General features: G+C 45.0%; 1 protein-coding gene across 1 annotated transcript; it reads left to right on the plus strand.

The window, feature by feature from the left end:
- The first annotated feature begins 2090 nt into the window (after positions 1 to 2090).
- Positions 2091 to 20029, plus strand: LOC138651427 (acidic leucine-rich nuclear phosphoprotein 32 family member B-like). Its single transcript, XM_069741621.1, has 7 exons — positions 2091 to 2285; positions 3459 to 3608; positions 5783 to 5905; positions 8788 to 8977; positions 17362 to 17441; positions 18149 to 18197; positions 18726 to 20029. Exons 1-7 carry the CDS (start codon positions 2232 to 2234, stop codon positions 18812 to 18814), a joined length of 735 nt encoding a protein of 244 aa, XP_069597722.1. The 5' UTR covers positions 2091 to 2231; the 3' UTR covers positions 18815 to 20029.
- The last annotated feature ends 2193 nt before the right edge of the window (positions 20030 to 22222 follow it).

A 22222-nucleotide genomic window follows, 5' to 3' on the forward strand; every position in this document is an offset into this window, starting at 1 on the left:
CGGAGCACTGGACGGAGGGGAGCCGGAGCAGAGGACCGGCCAGATCGGGGGGCTGGGGGGGCGATCGGTGGGGTGGGGGCACATTAGTATTTCCAGCCATGGCCGATGATATTTCAGCATCGGCCATGGCTGGATTGTAATATTTCACCCGTTATAATAGGTGAAATATTACAAATCGCTCTGATTGGCAGTTTCACTTTCAACAGCCAATCAGAGCGATCGTAGCCACGAGGGGGTGAAGCCACCCCCCCTGGGCTAAACTACCACTCCCCCTGTCCCTGCAGATCGGGTGAAATGGGAGTTAACCCTTTCACCCGGCCTGCAGGGACGCAATCTTTCCATGACGCCACATAGGCGTCATGGGTCGGAATGGCACCGACTTTCATGACGCCTACGTGGCGTCATGGGTCAGGAAGGGGTTAAATGGTATAAAAATAAAATATGAAACTAAATCTAATATGTCCCCAATCTGAGTGATATACTGTATATGGAATATTTCCTGACTCATCTACATTCATGCTAAAAGATATACATCAATGGTAAACATGCCCCATTATTATTTACTTCCACAACTCTTGTAACAAAGGTTGTGTGATGAAAACAAGCCATCGCTTAGGCTATGTGCACACGTTGCAGATTAGGCTTAGGAATTTCTGGTGTGGATTCTGCCTCTCCTGGCAGTAAATGCACCTGCGGATTTGTTGCGTTTTTGCTGCGTTTTTTACCCCTGCGGTTTTCTATAATGGAATGGGTACAAAAACGCTGCAGATTCACAAAAAAGAAGTGACATGCTACTTCTTTTAATCCGCAGTGGATTTTCCGCAAAGTGTGCACAGCATTTTTTCTTCTCATTGATTTACATTGTACTGTAAATCAATTGCAGATCTGCAGCGTTTCTGCACTGCAAAAAATGCTGTGGATCCGCAGAGAATCCACAACGTGTGCACATAGGCTTATATTCGGAAGAAAAGCGATAACTTACTGATCGGTGGTGGTGTGACCGCTGGGACCTACACGGACAGATTGGGCAACTTTTATGCCAAGATCACTTTTTTTACCTCCATAGTTCTAAACCAAAACCAGGAACAATTATTATTATTTATATAGCACCATTAATTCCATGGTGCTGTACATGTGAAAAGGGGTTACATACAGGGTATGTTAGATGAAATACATAAGGGCTTAGGCACATATTGCAGATTTGGTGCGTTTTTGCCATGCAGATTTACTAGCAAAGACCTGAAAACAGCAAACTGAACGAGAAACCTGAATTCATCACATGCTGAGTATTTGTGACGTGCAGAAAATAATCTACAGCATGTGAGGGTTTCACCATTGACCTCACTCAAAAAAAACGCATTAAAATGTGCGTTTTCCCTGCCAAGAGATGCAGAAATGTTGTTTTTTTCACCTACTCCTGGTTTTAGCTTACAAATACCGATGGTGTGAACGTGGCCTTATACAAATGGCGCAGCTGGTCGGATGCCACATACCGCTCCCTTGGTTCTCTATGGGGCTGAGAACAGTACCCTGGCATGTGCCTTATGGGGAGCTAGGTGCCCGCTTGTGCTTTCACCAGACAGCCATGTTGTTTCCTACACCGGCGTGCCATAATGTCCGCCATGAAACCCTCCCTCCACCCTGTATGTTGTGGAAATCCGGCAGAGTTTCCGCCATTACGTGGGACCTTTGTGATACCAGCTAATTTCCTCAGGCACCAGCTCCCCTCACGTCGGTAACTTCACACGTGACAGCAGGCGCCGAGCCCGTTACTGGCACCGGAAAGACCGAGCGCGGCTTTCTCTCAGCACCGTCACTGTTGAGGTGTTGTGTGGGGACTTCGCTGATAGCCTTGCCCTGTCCCGAAGTACTGAGGCCGGGGCAGGACACTTATTTTTAGCACATGCCTCCCGTCGCCATTTGGTGCTTCTCTCCCCATAATGGCGATAAAAGGCGCCACACTATTTCCCATGTGTGCGTTGTCAATAAAGTTGTTCTTGTTCCCTGCTATAGGCTCGCTTGTTTGAGGCGGGAGTGCAGTACCGAGCGTGCCCAGTAGATGTCAGCCAATGGATGGCGCCACATACTCCCACCCAATAACCAAACCCCTCCTTTGTGTCTTTGGCGCCGTTCCTATATAAAGAGGCGCACACAAGCGGCTCCTGCTTATTTCGGCGTTATATTTTTTTAAGAAGTCGGTATTCGGCAACTTTTCTTTACGGGAAACCAAAATGGACATGAAAAAGAGACTCACCTTGGAGCTGAGGAACCGGAAGGCGGCTGAGGTAAGTGGCTTCGTTCTTCGTGCCCTCAGTGACATGGCTGGGCGCGTTTCTCGCTCCTGGCCGTGCTCCCCACTCGCTGCTGTCCCCGGTCTGAGGCCATTATGACTTCCCGAACACGTGGCTGGCGGAGAACTCCCGGGACGTGGCCCTTTTACCGAGCCTCGTGCGCGGTGCTTGTTCCCGCCATGTGCATGAGGCGGCCTCTAGTCCCCGCCGGAGCTGCGCTTGTTTGCTCTAGTCCTGCTCAGGCTGCAGCCCCCCAGCACATGTGGTCTGCGGCTGGGGCCACCATTGTTTCTGGGGGCTCTGCCTCCAGGCCGCGTGTGTCCCCTCAGTGCCCGGCAATGGCGGCATGCCTGCACACTCGAGCTCCCTGCTGGAGTTTTGTCTGTCTTCATTCACTAGAACACATTTTTGCAGCTTCCTAATAAAGGGCGAACATTTATCCCATATAGATGGTTCTTGATAAGAAATCACTTTTTAAAATTGTTTCTCCAATGTCAGGTGGTTCTTGTCTTGAACACACGCAGTAATTCTCCCTCTGCCCCTTTTACATTAGATGCCCCTTTAACACTTTATTTCCCCCCTGTAAAGTTTCCATGGCACATGTTCCCTCCGATCGAGGCTTCCTCCCTCCATGGCTGACCTTTCTAGTATATGGCTACTCCACTGTACATATGCATTTTCTATTCTATTAGAATAACTGGCACTTTTGAGCTTAGACTTCCAAGTAAACGGTGTTTATTTCCGAGCGATGAATGGATTCGTTCTGGAGTGAATAGTACAATATGGCAACTGCTCTGGCATGGGGCTGAGTTCTTAACCGGAAGCCAGTGGGTGTGATGGAGGCCTCGAGCATGTGTGGTTGAGACTGCAGTGTTGATCACCCAGAAGTACAGTACTGTGATAATCCTGGCGAGCAGCTGTTTGGGGGGAGGGCATCAGAAGCTGCTCGTTATATAGGGGTGCCTGTTAATACAGCGCCATTGTGACCTGCCTATCCCACCCAAGAAAGAATCCCATTAAACTTGACTGACTGCATTATTGCGGATGTTTACAATGTGCAGACCTCGTTCGAGAAGCGCCGTAGAATACATCTCTAGCTAGGAATGGCTTCCAGATCACAATGTGTCCGCTCTATGCCTTATTTCGTGATATCTCCTTTTACCACAGGTTAAAGAAATGGTTTTGGATAATTGCCGTTCAGATGATGGCAAAATTACTGGACTTACAGCCGAGTTCGTCAACTTGGAATTCCTGAGCATGATCAACATTAACTTGTTGTCAGTAGCTAATCTTCCCAAACTGGAGAAATTAAGGAAGGTAAGCTGTTTTGTGTGTTCGATAACCTTTGCATATTATCTGCATGGGGCAATAGATGCTATTAGAGAAGGTTTATAATTTGTTGCTCAACACACTGGTGTTCTTGTACCTTTTTTAATGAGTAAAACTAACTTGTGTTTGTGCAGGATGGGTGATGCCATAAAATAACGCTTGACTGCTTAGGCAGATACTGATATTACCCTAAAAAGAGTTAATCAGTGAGGTCTGACACTCAAACCTTGGGTGCCTGGATTAAACCTTATACAGAGCCCAAACTGTACAGCCTGTGTCATCCTTTCCTGTGTATTGCAGCTCAGCTCTTGGTCTCTTCAATTGAAACTGAACATCCAGCCAGAGTTGAACGATCTTGAGTCTTGGCTTGCCACTGATCTGATATTTATGATTAACGACAAGCCATTCGAGTCGTCCTGTCCTGGTCCATCGTTTTGTGGCAACCAGTCTTTATGTTGTTGCCATTCCTGTGCAGAAGGCTGACTGGCACATAGACTAATTGTCTGATGTGGCCTTTTTTTTAAAAAAAAAAAAATTTTTTATTGCATGTGCCATATAGTTCGAGACATGTATCTTTTTATTTAGTGCTAATTTTTATGGTCTTTACCAAGAGATCATTATTAAAGGATTCTCTGGGGTCAAATCTTCTATGCTGCTCTGCATTATTACGGTACCTACCCAATGAGCACCACCTGCTTGGTAAAGACTATACAAACTATCACTAAATAAAAATGCCCATATCTGAAACCGTGACACAGGTATAAAACAAAACTGCGTACTCGAGCGCAGCAGTAAGAGGAAAAGCTGGACACTTCTGACCTGGTGACAGGTCCTTTGTAAAATTCGATTCAAGGACTGGCTTGTGTAACTATAGGCTGGATTATTACCCATATTTTCAATATTATGTCCAACAAATTACCATATGGCACTTCAATCCTAAATGCAACAACAATATGGATAATCAATGGCATTAACCACGGATTCCAAAGAAGAGAACCATAAACAATATAGCTAAAAATGAATTTATTTATTAACAATATTTAAAAAAGTTACGGAACATAATTTGCAAAAAGATGCCCTAGGGGGCCGAAGGAAACCATCCTATAGCACGAATATACATAGCCTACAACCTGCACATAAAGAGATCTATCAAAAATTCAATGAATCACATAAAGAGTAATGTATATCCAGATCCGCCTGATACCTGTCACTGCATATGTATAATCATAGAGAGCGTCCCTGCAGGGAATACATAATATACTGTGCAGAAAAATAGGTATAGCTAGGAACATTAAATGCAAAGTACAAATTATCTCACCGCAGCTGGAGTAATAATAATAATAATAATTTTTATTTATATAGCGCCAACATATTCCGCAGCGCTTTACAAATTATAGAGGGGACTTGCATAGACAATAGACATTACAGCATAACAGGAATACAGTTCAAAACAGATACCAGGAGGAATGAGGGCCCTGCTCGCAAGCTTCCAAACTATGAGGAAAAGGGGAGACACGAGAGGTGGATGATAACAAATGCTATAGTTATTCGGACCAGCTATAGTGTAAGGCTCGGGTGTTCATGTAAAGCTGCATGAACCAGTTAACTGCCTAAGTATGTAGCAGTACTGACACAGAGCACACATTAACTGCATAAAGTGAATGAGAACATTTTTTTTTTTTTTTTTTTTTTTTTTTTACTTTGCATTTAATGTTCCTAGCTATACCTATTTTTCTGCACAGTATATTATGTATTCCCTGCAGGGACGCTCTCTATGATTATACATATGCAATGACAGGTATCAGGCGGATCTGGATATACATTACTCTTTATGTGATTCATTGAATTTTTGATAGATCTCTTTATGTGCAGGTTGTAGGCTATGTATATTCGTGCTATAGGATGGTTTCCTTCGGCCCCCTAGGGCATCTTTTTGCAAATTACGGTATGTTCCGTAACTTTTTTAAATATTGTTAATAAATAAATTCTTTTTTAGCTATATTGTTTATGGTTCTCTTCTTTGGAATCACTGGATAATTACCCAGCAATCTGCGCTAGAATTACAGGGTAAATTTAATATCTATATCCAGCTTTTGATTTGCATTAATGAAAGATGTGCACTATTATATAAATGCAACACCTCTATCATCTTTGTTCTGCAGTTGGAGCTTAGTGATAACCGAATTTCAGGTGGTCTTGAAGTGCTTGCAGAGAAAACCCCAAATTTAACACACTTGAATCTCAGTGGGAACAAGATTAAGGACATAAACACTCTGGAGCCACTTGTGAGTATACATAATTAAGTTTTTTTTGTTTTGTAACAAAGCGATCCTCCTGTTCATCTGTGTCTTAGTCCCCAGGCACAGTTAATTAAAAAAAACCACTTTACTCACTTTTCTCATGTCCGCTGGTGATTCTCTGCTTTTTTTGTTTCTTTTAATATTTATGCTCATTTTGGGACTGGGATTTTTTTTTTAAATGGGACAACCCTTTTTAAAGTGTAACTATAAGGGTATGTGCACACGATGCAGATTTAGTGCAGAACTGCAGCAGATTTTTCTGCAGCAGAAACTCTGCAGAACTGCACTGTGATCACAGTACAATGTAAATCAATGTGAAAAAAAAAAAAGCTGTGCACATGGTGCAGAAAAATCTGCGCAGAAACGCTGCAGTTTTCAAAGAAGTGCCTGTCACTACTTTTGTGCAGTTCTGCAGCGTTTCTGCACCCCTCCATAATAGAAATCTGCAGGTGCGTTTTTCGTGCGTTTTTCATGCGTTTTTCGTGCAGATTTGTGCTAAAAAAAACGCATTAAAAACGCACCTGCAGATTCTGGCAGGAGATGCAGATTTAGTGCAGAACTGCAGCAGATTTTTCTGCACTAAATCTGCATCGTGTGCACATACCCTTAGTTTAGGAAAATTTGAAATGTCTGCCTCTATATCCTCGCTCCTCTGAACTTTTATGACCACTATGACTGTAATGTAAATGTTTTGTCATCACCTGAGACAGATTTTACTTATGAATTGAGAATTAAAGATCATTCCAGAAGAAAGAAGCTGATTTCTCTTATAACATATTTTACGACTTATTTTTTTATTCTCATGTGTTCTATTGATTTATTAAAACAAATATAAAAGGCCAATTTCCAATTCCAGACATTATGCCAATGCTAATCAATGGGAGCTGAAATTGTGATCTTGCGCTTTTCAGCTAAACTGAAGCTTTAAAGCAAATCTGACAGCAAGATTGTGCATGGTAACCTACAGATGGTGTCAGGTTGGCGCCATTATGCTGATTACAATGATACCTTGGTAGATGCAATCTGTCTTGTTTGGTTTAATCTTTATTTGCAGTTTTCAGTTAGAGATTCTCGTGCTCCGGGTGTGTTTTTTTTTTTTTGTTTTTTTGATACTCTGCATATGTATTCATCTGCATGGCTTCTGACAGGTCACTGATCTGTGACCTGCCCCCTATTTTATATACTGAATGTGTATTGTTAAAAAAAAAAAAAACAGCAGGTGCCAGCAATCTGGTAGAAACTTGCTGGAAACTTTTTTTTTTTTTTTATATATGTAGTAAAATGGCACTTGCGCAGTAGTATCAGATCGCCAATAGATGCTACTGTTCTGGTGCAGCCAGTGCCATTTTAAGGGATTTTTTTTCTTCAGAATGTATATCGCTAAATAAAATAACTTGATAATAATAATCTTTATTTTTATATAGCGCTAACATATTCCGCAGCGCTTTACACACATTATCATTGCTGTCCCCATTGGGGCTCACAATCTAAATTCCCTGTCAGTATGTCTTTGGAATGTGGGAGGAAACCGGAGTGCCCGGAGAAAACCCACGCAAACACTGAGAGAACATACAAACTCTTTGCAGATGTTGTCCTTGGTGGGGCTTGAACCCAGGACCGCAGTGCTGCAAGGCTGCTGTGCTAACCACTGCGCCACCGTGCTGCAACTTGATGAATATTATAGATGCCATCGTGCATTTTTCTCCAATACATACGGAATACAATATGTAAAATACGGGTCAGGTCACTGAAGGATCATAGTGACTTGTCATAAGCCATCAGATTAAATACCTAAGCAGAGCACCAAATAACCCCCCTCCCCCCCCATAGGCCACCCTGAAGCACAAGAATCTCATTAACTGAACATAAAGATTAAATGACATCCACAATATGGACTTTATCCATCAAGGTATCATTTTAATCAGTATAAGGCTATGTGCACACGATGCGGATCTGCACTGTGATGTACAGTATGTTATTCAATGGGGGGGGGGAAACCTGTGCACATGGTGCAGAAAAAATCAGTGCGGAATCGCTGTGGATTTCAAAGTGCATGTCACTTTTTGTGCGGATCTGCAGCGTTTCTGCACCCCTACATGTTAAATTCCTCAGTGGCAAAATCCGCATCAATTCCGCATAAAAACCGCAGCAAATCCAAGGCTGCGGATTCTGCCAGGAGATGCGGATTTTGTGCAGAAAATTCTGCACCTCTTTTCCTACATGTGCACATAGCCTAACAGCGCCAACCTGACACTGTAGGTTACCGTGCACAATCCTGCTGACAGGTTCCCTTTAATGTGATTCTCATTCTGATTTTAATGTGCTCCGGGGTGATCTTCATGTGGTGCTCTGCTTACATATGCATCTTTATGGACTTATGACAGGTCACTGATCCTTCAGTGACCTGCCATCTATTTTAACTAATGCATATAATATTGTTGCCTTTGAAAAAAAAAAAAAATGTAACTTGAGCAAAATGGCAGCGCCTGCATAATGGCATCTATCACTTGCAGATAAATAATACGGAGAATGCACCAGCACAATTTTGCTGTAGTTTGAGGAAAAAAATGTATTTTATTTAAGCCAACATTATATTGTCGATAGATGCTACTGCACCACTTTGCAACTTTTGACAGCTTTTATGATTGAATTCTGTAGTAAAACTTTGAATCCCTTGGGGCCCTTTGACTCTACAAATTAGTACTTGGTAACTTTTCTGGAAGGTTCCTGTGATAGGCCATAAATTTACATGTAAACTGTAACATTTTACGTTTAGTTACACCTTAACTGCAACTATTGCACATTTTAATGTTAAAATTATTACAACTGAAGTGTTAAATATGACCAGAACATTTTGCTGTTTACAGAAAAAACTGAATAACCTCATGAGTTTAGACTTGTTCAACTGCGAAGTCACTATGCTGAACAACTACCGAGAGAGTGTATTTGCATTGCTGCCTAAGCTAACTTTCCTTGATGGCTTTGATGCTGATGATCAAGAGGCACCTGACTCTGATCCAGAGCCAGATGGTGAGGATGCAGATGAGAATGGGGAAGGTAAGTGCTGCTCTCTAGTAGAACTTGATTTTATATTTTTCTTGAGCTGGTAGTGAGAGCTTGGTTGCTAAACCTTAGTACTTTTTACATAACTTCAGTTATATACACCCTTTGGGTACACAAAATCTCTTGAGGGGGGTATTCTTATTGACCCCTTTATTTAACATACAGTGCAATAGGATTATGTACATGGGGATATTTTGCTCAGGTATATAGCAATTTAAAGCCCTTATTGACCAAGCCAAAAACTCCAAATCAGACCAGTGTTACTTTGTGGCAATAACTCTGGAATGTTTCAACAGAGACCTTTTTTTTTTTTTTTTTTTTTTTTTTTTTTTGACCGTAAATATTTAGGTCTATGTTTTGCGTTTGTCTATAAAATTAGAAATTTGACATTTCTAAAAATTAACGTTTCAAATGGAGTATGCCTGTTGGTCCAGATAGTCATACCACACAAAATAATGTACCGTATATACTCGAGTATAAGCCGAGATTTTCAGCCCAAAATTTTGGGCTGAAAGTGCCCCTCTCGGCTTATACTCGAGTCAAGGTGGGTGGCAGGGTCGGCGGGTGAGGGCGCTGAGGTATACTTACCTAGTCCCAGCGATCCTCGCGCTGTCCCTGCCGTCCCACGGTCTTCGGTGCTGCAGCTTCTTCCCCTCTTCAGCAGTCACGTGGGACCGCTCATTACAGAAATGAATAAGCGGCTCCACTTCCCATAGGGGTGGAGCCGCCTATTCATTCCTCTAATCAGCGGTGCCGGTGACCGCTGATAGAGAAAGAAGCTGCGGCACCGAAGACCAGGCAGAGGGACAGCGCGAGGATCGCCAGGACTAGGTAAGTATGGCATATTCACCTGTCCTCGTTCCAGCCGCCGAGCGTCGCTCCATCTTCCCGGCCGGCGCCTCCATCTTCCCGGCGTCTGCGCTCTGACTGTTCAGGTCAGAGGGCGCGATGACGCATATAGTGTGCGCGGCGCCCTCTGCCTGATCAGTCAGAGCAGAGACGCCGGGAAGATGGAGGCGCCGGAACGAGACGCCGGGAGCTGCAATCAAGGGAGGTGAGTATGTGTTTTTTTTTTTTTTTTATTGCAGTAGCGGCGGCGGCAGAGATTTATGTGGAGCATCTATGGGGCACAGTGAACGGTGCAGGGCACCGTATATGGCACATCTATGGGGCACAGTGAACGGTGCAGAGCACCGTATATGGCACATCTATGGGGCACAGTGAACGGTGCAGGGCACCGTATATGGCACATCTATGGGGCACAGTGAACGGTGCAGAGCACCGTATATGGCACATCTATGGGGCACAATGAACGGTGCAGAGCACCGTATATGGCACAGCTATGGGGCACAGTGAACGGTGCAGAGCACCGTATATGGCACATCTATGGGGCACAGTGAACGGTGCAGAGCACCGTCTATGGCATATCTATGGGGCACAGTGAACGGTGCAGAGCACCGTATATGGCACAGCTATGGGGCACAGTGAACGGTGCAGAGCACCGTATATGGCACATCTATGGGGCACAGTGAACGGTGCAGAGCACCGTATATGGCACATCTATGGGGCACAATGAACGGTGCAGAGCACCGTATATGGCACAGCTATGGGGCACAGTGAACGGTGCAGAGCACCGTATATGGCACATCTATGGGGCACAGTGAACGGTGCAGAGCACCGTATATGGCACATCTATGGGGCACAGTGAACGGTGCAGAGCACCGTATATGGCACATCTATAGGGCACAGTGAACGGTGCAGAGCACCGTATATGGTACATCTATGGGGCACAATGAACGGTGCAGAGCACCGTATATGGCACAGCTATGGGGAAATATGAACGGTGCAGAGCACTGTATGGCACAGCTATGGGGAAATAATGATCTATTTCTCTAGTCACCTTCCACGACGGCATATGGAGGTTGTCTCTTTGCCCTAATGGGGAACAGGAAACACAGAGAGGTTTAAAAGGACCTCCCACCTGCCAGTGTCTTTCCTGTTCCCCATGGGACAGGGAGAGGTCTCCAGGTGCTGTTGTGGCCGGCGACTGCGGTACCTTTGTGCAGGCTCTGCCTGTTGTAGCCGGGCAGCTGGTGGTCGCGTTCCGCCTCCTCCCCTGCTGCTCCCGTCGTCCTGCTATGCAGGTGCCTCAGGGACCCCCTCCCGGCCTTCCCGCGCCCCCACGAGGGCAAAGCAGGCCTGGGATCCCTCGCCGGGCTCCTCCATGAGCTGCTCAGCGTTCTCCCCCTCCATTGCCGGCTCGGCGTTCCGGATGTGACGTCGGCGGTCTCGCGCGTCACTTCCGGTCCCTCGTTCTCCTGGAAGCCGCTTCTTCCGGGTTCGCCGGCCAGCGTGTCGGACTGATGGCGTCCCCTCACATGGATCCCGGAGGGGGAGGGGGAACTACTGATTGCTGGAGGCAGGTGCGGACAGCGTTCTTAAACCCTGCTGAACCACCACTGAGGTAAGACTAATTTTCCCAGTATGGATGGTTCCTTGTGCCCTGCATCTGCGGAGCCCAGCGCTACCCCTGCTACAGTAAGTGTTTTGCAGGGATAGGATCCGGGAGGTAGTACCTATAGGGGGTTTTAATGTCCTCACTCCCCTCTCCCTTGTCATTTCAGGGAGAGAAGTCTGCCCCTAAAGCCGCTATTAAAAAGAAGTGCCCAGTCTGTTCTACTAAATTCCCTCTTAACTGGGACAAAAGACTCTGCCAGCCATGTACTGACAAGATTGTAAAAGCTGAGCAACCATCTCTGCTGGATGAAATTCGCTCCTTAGTAAAACAGGAGGTGCAATCTTCGTTAGCAGCTTTTACTACTCCTCCACCTCCGCCGCCGCATTCCCCAGCTAAAAAGAGAAAAATTCAGGCGGTCGAATCAGACTCTGATTCAGACCTCTCCCATACTTCATCTGTGGGCTGGGAAGATCCTGTATCACCTAAAGCTGAGGTCAGGAAATACCTCTTTTCCTCAGATTACATTGAGGATTTAGTATCTGCTGTCCGTAATACTATGGGCCTAGAAGAGGAATATGAGCCACAGTCCGTACAGGATCAGATGTTTGGCGGACTCAGATCGGAGAAAAGAGTGGGGTTCCCGGTGCACGCTAACATCGTTAGTATGGTTAATCAGGAATGGGAACAGCTTGAGAAACGCCTCACTACCCCTGCAGAAATGAAGCATAGATTTCCTCTAGAGGGTGAAGTAATCAAATTGGACATTCCAAAGGTGGATGTGCAGGTGGCTAGAGTCGCCAAAAGAACAGCACTCCCTTTTGAGGATTCCTCACAATTAAAGGATCCTATGGACAGAAAGATTGAAAGCCTCCTAAAAAAGTCTTGGGAAACTTCAACGTCTATCCTTAAGGCCAATGTCGCTTCCACTTGTGTTGCCAGGGCCCTCTCCTGCTGGTTGGAGAAATTAGAGTCTCATATCTCAGGGTACCCCGAGAGGTGAATTATTAGATTCACTTCCTATCCTGCATAGAGCCTCTGGGTCTCTGGCTGACGCTTCTCTGGAATCTGTTAGAGTGGCCGCCAGATCTCTCGTACTCTCCAACTCTGCTAGAAGAGCCCTCTGGCTTAAAATATGGAGCGGTGATATCACGTCAAAAGCCAAGTTGTGTGCTATACCTTTTAAGGGAGATTATGTTTTCGGTCCAGCCTTAGACGATATTCTTGACAAGGCTACTGACAAGAAAAAGGCACTCCCGGAGCAAAAACAACCGAGAAAACGGTTTTTTCGTGCCCCACAGTCTCAGCCCCCTCAAAGAGGGAAAGGCAAAACCGGCAGGTGGAGTTACGCCAAAGGTAGAGGGAAAAATATTTTTGTCCCCCCAGCAGCAGCAGCAACAGTCCCAACAGGACAAGCAATGACTCCGACCCGGTAGGGGGGAGACTCTCAAAATATGTGGGTCAGTGGGAAAATATCACCAGTTCCCACTGGGTCCTCAATGTCATCAAGGAGGGCCTATTAATAGAGTTAATTTCTTCCCCCCCTCAGGGTCTGAAAGTTACTACCCTTACGTCTTCAAGAGATCAAAATTTGTTGACATTGGGTCTCAGAGATCTTATGAAATCAAATGTGATCTCACCAGTTCCACATCTGGAACAAGGAAAAGGACATTATTCCCGTCTATTCTTAGTACCCAAACCCTCAGGGGACGTAAGAATTATTATAAACCTAAAAGGTCTAAACCGACATGTGAAATATCGCAAGATCAAGATGGAGTCTGTAAGATCTGCAATTCCTCTGATAGGACATCAGTCCTTTATGGCAACCATCGACCTAAGGGATGCATATTTTCACATTCCTATCCACCCGAGACACAGAAAATACCTCAGGTTTGCGATACGGGGGAGTCATCGAGTGGAGCACTATCAGTATGGAGTCCTTCCCTTCGGCATTTCCTCAGCACCAAGGGTATTCTCCAAGATCATGGCAGAGGCAGTGTCATTTATCCGGAGTCAAGGTGTCTGTATAGTGCCCTACTTGGACGATCTACTGGTAGTTGCCCCCACCGAGATGACCCTGATATCCCATGTGTCAACCACTTTGGAGATATTGAAGTCTCTGGGTTGGATTCCAAACATGAAGAAGTCTCAGCTTCAACCCTCAAGAACCAGAAAGTTCTTGGGGGTGGTTCTGGACTCAACAAAACAGATGTCCTTTCTCCCAGACGATCACAGGCTACCATTAGTAGCAAAAGTCAGAAAATTCAAGGAGATGAGATGTCCTACTCTTCGAGAAGGAATGTCTCTCTTAGGCTCCATGACAGCCTGTATACAATCAGTGGCTTGGGGTCAAGCTCACTCCAGAATTCTCCAAACCCACATTCTAGACAGGTGGGATGGTCAACCTGGCACTCTGACAAGAAGGATTCACACACCAGGTCGAGTGAAAGCATCCTTAACATGGTGGATGAATTCCAGAAACCTCCTGAAGGGGGTGAGCTGGATTCAGCTCCCGATAACTACGATCAAGACAGATGCCAGCAGGAGAGGCTGGGGAGCCATAGTAAATCATGTTCCTTACCAAGGTCTTTGGAACCAGTCGATCAGCGAGAAATCGTAAAATTTCAGAGAACTCAAAGCTGTGGAAGAGGCCCTGTTAGCAGCAAGCCGTCAGATTTCCGGTCAACATGTCCAGATCTATTCAGACAACTTGACCACGGTGGCGCATATCAGGTGTCAGGGCGGCACAAAATTCCTCAGTTTGAAAAAGATCTCCGCTCGAATTTTTTATTGGGCCGAGAAACACTTACTGTCACTGACAGCAATTCATCTAAAAGGGACTGCAAATATTCAAGCAGACTACCTGAGTCGCCAGGACATTCATCCTGGCGAGTGGAGCCTGGACCTTCAAACGTTCAATATGCTAGTACAAAAGTGGGGTCTTCCAGAAGTCGACCTCTTTGCCTCTCACCAGAACGCAAAAGTCAAAACCTTTTTTTCCTTGAACCCAAGAGGCAATCCCAGAGGAGTGGATGCCCTAGTCCAAGATTGGCACTTCCAGCTTGTCTACGCATTTCCACCAATCCCAATCCTGGCAAAGGTTCTAAGGAAGATACGAATAGAAGGAACTCCGACTATCCTGATAGCCCCTTTTTGGCCCAAAAGAAGTTGGTTCAACTTGATCATCCAACTACAAGTGGATGGACCAGTAATGTTACCTCTAAAAAACGATCTCCTCTCTCAGGGTCCTATTCTCCATGCAGACCCTCAGAAATGGAATTTAGCGGCGTGGTTACTGAAGCCCAGGTCTTGAAAGCAAAAGGACTATCGGACTCTGTCATAGCTACTCTCCAAAAATCGAGAAAGCCAGTAACCAACGCCATCTACAACAAAATCTGGAAAAAGTTTTCGTCTTTTTGTCTACCTAACCTTCCAGACCCTCTCAAGCCTAATATACCTAACATCTTAGATTTTTTGCAAAAAGGCTTAGGAATGGGTCTTAGGCCCAGTACTCTCAGAGTCCAGGTCTCGGCACTTAGCTCCTTTTTGATCAAGATCTAGCAGGCCATCGCTGGATCAAAAGATTTTTAACATCAGCAACTAGGATGAATCCTAGAAAACAGATAATAGTTCCCCCATGGGATCTGAATGTGGTGCTTCAAGGTCTTACAGGCCCGCCTTTTGAACCTTTTTCCTCCTGCTCTCTTCAAAATCTTGCATACAAAACTGTGTTTTTGGTAGCCATAACTTCGGCTAGAAGAGTGGGTGAACTACAAGCCTTATCTATAAGAGAGCCGTATCTTCTAGTGAGAGATGACTCAATAGTACTTCGTCTAGATCCTTCTTTTCTTCCAAAGGTAGTCTCTGATTTTCATCGTTCCCAAGAGATTGTTCTACCAACCTTTTGCCATAGTCCTGCAAATTCGGAAGAAAGAAGATTCAACACTCTGGACGTCCGACGTATTGTGCTGCAATACTTAGATCAGACCCGTGCTTTCAGAATCGATCATAACCTCTTTGTCCATCCCTCTGGGCAAAATAAGGGTAAAAAAGTAGCTAAAAGTACCATTGCTACATGGATCAAAAAGGCTATAACGGAAGCCTACCTTGCTCAAAACAAAATACCTCCAGTAGGGATCAAGGCCCATTCAACAAGATCTACGTCAGTCTCCTGGGCAGAAAGAGCAGGTGCATCCCCAGAGCAGATCTGCAGGGCAGCAACGTGGTCTTCACTTCATACTTTCTCTAAACATTACAGATTAGATGTATTGTCCAATAAGGACTTAGTCTTCGGCCGTAAAGTTCTGCAGGCCGTTGTCCCTCCCTAGTGCCAAATTAGTTGGTATTCCTCCATATGCCGTCGTGGAAGGTGACTAGAGAAAATAGAATTATTCTTACCGTTAATTCGGTTTCTAGGAACCTTCCACGACGGCACTAATTTCCCACCCGATATATATTCCTGGATTAGTTCTGGGATTCGGAAGGTAAACCGGTGCTATGGGTTCAGTTGTAAGTCACTGGGAGGTGGGAGGTCCTTTTAAACCTCTCTGTGTTTCCTGTTCCCCATTAGGGCAAAGAGACAACCTCCATATGCCGTCGTGGAAGGTTCCTAGAAACCGAATTAACGGTAAGAATAATTCTATTTTTTATTTTTGAAATTCACCGGTAAATGCTGCATTTCCACCCTAGGCTTATACTCGAGTCAATAAGTTTTCCCAGTTTTTTGTGGCAAAATTAGGGGGGTCGGCTTATACTCGGGTCGGCTTATACTCGAGTATATACGGTAATAGTATTTGCCTGTATTTTTCAGATTATAAGACGCACCCCGCCATCAAATTTGTTGGGGAAATGGGAGTGTATCTTATAATACGAATGTAGTTTACCCTCTGCAGTGGAGCATGGCCCAAGGGTCGCTGCTACAGTTTAAAGTTGGTCATAATGTCCTATTTTGGATTCTTGTGAACTGCATGTAAAATAAAATACAGCTAAAGCTAGTTAACCCCTGTTGTGCAAAAGGCCGTAAATATACGTCTGTTGGTTTGCACATGTGTGGAAAGGGCTGAGCCCACTCCTCACTCACTCTTTGATCCCTGCTGGTTACCATTTAGATGTTGCTGTCCATTTCTGACAGCAGCAGTTAATTGAGTTGGTTGGTAGTGTGCAGGCTCCCATTTTCATCCATCTATAAGGTCGTGTGTGCTCATCTCCTGCTATGAATTTTTATAATATACTTCTGTGTTTTGCTTCCTTCTTTCAACACTGTTGCCGTTCCTTTTAATCTACAGTTCATGCTCCTTTCAATTGCAGCTTGGCACGATCTGTACTATAGTCAAAGAACCACGGTATGGGTACTCCCCTGTCTTGAGTATAGGGGTGGGTAGCAGAGTAGTGTACAGATCTTAGCTGAGCAGGAAATAAAGGAGCATGAACTGGGCATTGAGACAGCACTGTAGTATAGTGTTTGGGACAGGAGGCAGATCAAAGTAATGAAGTATGTTGGTGATAACTTTGCGTGGCCTGAAGGATATGTAAATAGTTTAGTTGCTCTGCCGGATGGCTACAAGTGCCTTTAGTGACAACCAGAGGTCTGCAGGAGACTGCTGGTTGTCATGGCAACCAATCTATGACAAACTATCACGATTGGTGTTTTTCTGGTGCGATTGCCGGAAGCACATGTTAAATGCCGCTGTCGGTTTGAAAGTGGCATTTAACGGGTCAACAGCCACAGGAGGATCATGATTCCATCCCCTACTGTTACGGGTACATGTCAGATGTTTTGAACAGCTGACGTGTGCCACGAAAGATGTGGCTCCTCGCCAGAGACACATGTGTAGTACATGTACGGCACATGTTGTGAAAGGGTTAAACTTGCCTAAAAAAGGGTTTTCTTTGCCTTACATGTTGTTGTTTTGTTCTTTTATAGAAGGAGAGGATGATGAGGACGAGGAGGAACTTGATGAAGACGAACTTGATGAAGAAGATGAAGATGGAGTAGATGATGAGGTCGGTTTCTGATAACTTTTGCTGAAGTAATATTTTAGCTGCCATTTGAAATAGAGAACACACTTTATACAATGTTTCAGTAGCTAGAATAGTGTGACAATGGCAAGGGTGTATAAGGCTTCTTTCACACTTTGTACGGGGCCGTCACAAAGCATCGGCGCAACGTACCGACGGACAGTGGTGATTTTCTGCACAACGTGGGCAGCGGACGCAGTGTTTCAACGCGTCTGCTGCCCATAGTAAACTCCCAGGGAGGAGGGGTTGGAGTTACGGCCGGGCATGCGCAGTTTAAAATGCAGGAAACGATGTACGAAAAAACCGTTCACTTGACCATTTTTTTTTTTTTTTTCGCTACGACGGTCCGCCAAATACCGACACATCCAGTGCACGACTGACGCGATGTGTGGCCATACGTCGCGATCCGTCGGCAATACAAGTCTATGGGGAAAAAACGCATCCTGCAGGCACACTTGCAGGATGCGTCGTTTTTTTTCTCAAAATGACGCATTGATGGATCTAAAAAGACGGCAGTGTGAAAGCCTTAGTGTATTAGAGGTTCCAGTGCAGTAAATATAGAACGGGTTTGCTGGGTTGGGGGCAAGTATTTCCGTGCTTCATAGAAGTGTATCCAGCATGTAGAAGGTTACAAGCTGCCCAGAATAGACCAGTATGTGAATGTTTTGTTCATGAGAAATCTTTATTTTCAGGAGGATGTGGAAGAGGAGGAGGAAGGAGAAGATGACGAAGATGATGAGGGTGAGTTTCAAGGGAATCTACTATAAAAGGGGGAAAAATACTCAGTTTTCATGCTTGCAATAAAAAAATTCACACAATAGTAAACCTGTCTTGCTGTAATAGTGAGGAATTGATCTCATTAAAGAGCGAACTGTGCCATCAGTGTTGGCCGCCAACTTAATAAGGTTTTAGAACACTGAATTCAGTAAAGGCTCTGAATGAGATCTCCTGTGTTTCTGGGGTAGGATGCTAGTCATTGTATCCTGAAGACGTCTGACCAATCTGTCAGTGAACTTAATTATTTCAGCAGTTGTAAAACGCACACCCTACTTGTATATCTTCAATGTGGCATCTCCAGGGAAGTGACGTGAGCCAGGAGCTGTGCATATGTAAACGTACAGTGTACAATTGGTTTTACAGAACTTGTAAATAAAGTGTCACTTATGTCATTTGTCCTTTTTATAACTTTCATGTTCTAGGAATGTTGGGACATCTAGCTTGGTAACTTAACCTGCCACATTAACATTTGAATTTTTTTTTAATCACTAGATACACCTCAGGGAGAAAAACGAAAAAGGGATTTGGAAGATGAAGGGGATGAAGATGATTTTGATGATGAGGAAGAGGATGATGAATAAGACACAAAAGGCTACTGGATCTTTTTTTTATGGACTGTCTGGGCTGGCCACCAGTGCATGTGGCAGTATCTGCTGATGGGTCACTGTATGCAGCTGTCAGCCACCCTGTTGTGTTTGTTTTTATTTTCCCCTGGTTTGTGTGTAGGGCTGAGAGATGACTTATTCTGGTCTGAATGAAATTGTTTGCCGCTTTATTTAAACATATGGCCGCCTGAGCTATTTGCGGAGTCAGATCGTAGAATGTCCCTATATATTCTTTTTATTTTTTATTTCCACTGCCCCCTTTGACCCACCCCCTCTACCCCCTCTGGAATTTTCTGTGAAAGTTCTGTGGTTCCTCTGATCTGTGAATGGTGCACGGGTGTTAAAAATCTGAGGATGATTCCAAAGACAGTCTCCCTCTATCCTGCATTCTTGTGTTCGTTCATGCCTTAATGTGTCCTGCATTGTTTATCTCCGATTCATGTATGATTAAGATTTGCGTATTTTTGGCAATAAGATTTAACCATGACCTTGTACAAATTTGTTTTCAACAATTTGATTTCCTTACCACCTCAAGTTGCTGGTGAATATAATGTTCCTCCCTGAGCACAGTAGCATTGTGTATGCAATGCTTTCTGTGATGTAATATGCTCAATGGATGAAAACTGGATTACATCATGGCATTTAGTCCTCGTCTTGGCATTATCAACTCCATGGGTTTATTCAGGTTTCTCTGACTGAAGGCGACCTTCCCCCTTCTGGGAAAAAAAAGTAAAGTTTTGGAATTGTCAACATGCTTAGCTACTTCTGAGCATCTACATCTTTTGCGTCTTGGTCAGGTTTCTTAAACTGTTTCTATATACCACTTGAATTCACTGCTATTTCCAATCCTAACATTCCCTACCTCTGAATTTGTGCTGGCACTGCCATTTGTCTCAAGTTTTGTAGATGACAAATGGCATAGGCTTATTTTACCCCAATACTAAAGCGGCTCCGCCATGCACTCCCACTATTAGTGTGGTATCACGATGGTCTACATTAAATCTTGCCAATGTTATCAAAATGCTAAATTTAAGCATCTTCCCTCTTTCGTATAGGGATTTTGGCCAATTGGGGTTGTGGAAATCACTTTAAGCTACAAATTTATTAAAAAATTCTGACCTATTTAACACCCATGTTTTGTATTTAGTTGTTACAGAAAGCCTTTTTAATAAAATATTTGGGGTTTTTAAATACTGCTTTTTTTTTTTTTTTTTTATTGCGCGGGACGCCAGGCTGTGCCCACGATCTGGAAGTAGCAATGTTTGGAAAATACACTGCTTTGGTCGCAGTAAATTTTCCCTGGGTCCAAAATGCAGGTAAATCTGCATGTGTTCACTGAACCATGCAGATTTGCCCCATTTATTACATTCTACTGATTAAATTTCTGTTGCGGAGATGCTAGAAATTGACGTGATGGGGATCTGAAAGATGCGCTGCATGTCTACTTCTGCAGGTGATCCACAGGTGCACATGCATGCATAGTGTGGGCATGGGATTTCTAGAAATCCCATCCCACTATTCTGTAACATGTGGCTGCTGCAGTTTTGACACTGCCTAAGGCCTCTTTCACACTTCCGTCTTTCACACTTCCGTCTTTCAGCTCCTGTCACAATCCGTCGATTTTTGAGAATGCAGGATCCTGCAAAAAAATTTGGAGGATTCTGCATTCTCCTCATAGACTTGTATTAGCAACTGATTGTGACGGATGGCCATCCGTTTCATCCGTCGTGCACTGGATCCTGCGTAAAAAGCGGAACGTTTTTTCTGCATGTTGGAAAATCGGTCAGCGATGCATCCTGTGCTGCCCGTCACTGGCTAGAATAGCAGCCTATGGGCGCAGGATGCGTCACTGACTGCGAAAAGCGGGAATCCAGCGACGGGTCCCGTCTTTTCAAATGGAGCATGCGTGGAAGAATTTCCCGTCAGGGACATTCTCTCTTGCTCGCTCTTTCTCTTTTTACTATTGATGCTGCCTATGCAGTATCAAAAGTAACAAGATATAAAGTTAAAAATAATTCAAATAAAAAATCGCAATATTCTCACCTACCAGCGTCCCGCGCAACATCACCGATGCTCCCGGCAGCTAGCGTTCCTAGTAATACATTGAGAAGTCACGGTCTCGAGACCGACTTCTTGTGAGATTTTGCAATGTATTACTAGGAACGCTAGCTGCTGGAAGCATCGCTGCGTGGGACGCCAGTAGGTGAGAATACTGCAATTTTATTTATTTTTTTTTTTGCCTGGTTTGTGTTGTGCATGCATTTTCACAGCGGAAAACCGCTGCAAAGACGCATGCACAACAGGTGCACATAGCCTCCACGGGTCTGTCAGAAAGACTGGCCCAGTGCACACGTTTTCCACAATCTGCACAGGATCTGTCATTTCTCAGTCTCCCATGACAGCACTACCAGAGGGGATCCACCCTTCATGGACAGGAAACCTATAGGATAAAAGGGCGGGACCTCTCCTGCATCAATTTGGTTTCCTGTCCCTGACGGGGAACCTTCTAGGATCGGTACCTGAAGATTTGAAGAACCGGAGCTGTCCAGTCGGGTTATGGCAGTGGGGAGGACCCTGCACGGCTGGTGCGGTGTCCGTTGCTGGGACTGATGGGTCTGCAGAGTGTGTGGGGGAAGCGCAGCTGCCACTCCAGATAGGAGGTAGGAGCTTCAGGGACCCGGACGCTACAAATTCCGCACCAGAATGGGTACTAACGGATTTGAGGCGGGCGCATGCGCGCTGTGTGCTTAGGTGCACCAAGATGGCCGCTGCCCTGGATCTAGTCCCTATCCATTTCCGGATCCTGGGCAGTGCGCGCATGCGCAGAAGAAAAGACAATCAGCGCTTTCCCGGTGATGCAGCCATGGAGGAGGGGGCTGGTTTTGGCACCAGGTTTTAAACAAGGTGGGAAGCACAGCTCATTGCTGCATGCCGTCCAAATCATGGAGGACAGCGACCAGCAGCTCCAGCCGCCACAGCCATTACAGCCACAGCAGCAGCGCCACCACCAGCGCAAATCGGATGCACAAAGGAAGAGGTCCTCTGCCGACACTCGCAATACTCGTTCCAGCAGCCATTCCACACAGCATAGCAAAGGCTCCAGTGTTGTGAACCAGCAGACACCACCACCTACGGATCTTATACTGGATCCTACACTTCCGTTACCGGTGGCTGCACAAGATGGGTGAGTGATCTTTGTGAAAGTTCACTAGTGTAATGGGGGTCCTCTCTTCTCCATTTATTTTAGGCAAGGAAAAGAACGGGGAAAACTAACCTGCCCACTGTGCGGGAAACCCTTACAGCAGTCCTGGCATAAGAAGTTAATAATCTTTTATTTATTCGGACTCCCATGACAGCACACGAGAGAGGGGATCCGCCCTTAAG

This window comes from Ranitomeya imitator, chromosome 1 (genome assembly GCF_032444005.1).
Source record: "Ranitomeya imitator isolate aRanImi1 chromosome 1, aRanImi1.pri, whole genome shotgun sequence".
NCBI lineage: Eukaryota > Metazoa > Chordata > Amphibia > Anura > Dendrobatidae > Ranitomeya > Ranitomeya imitator.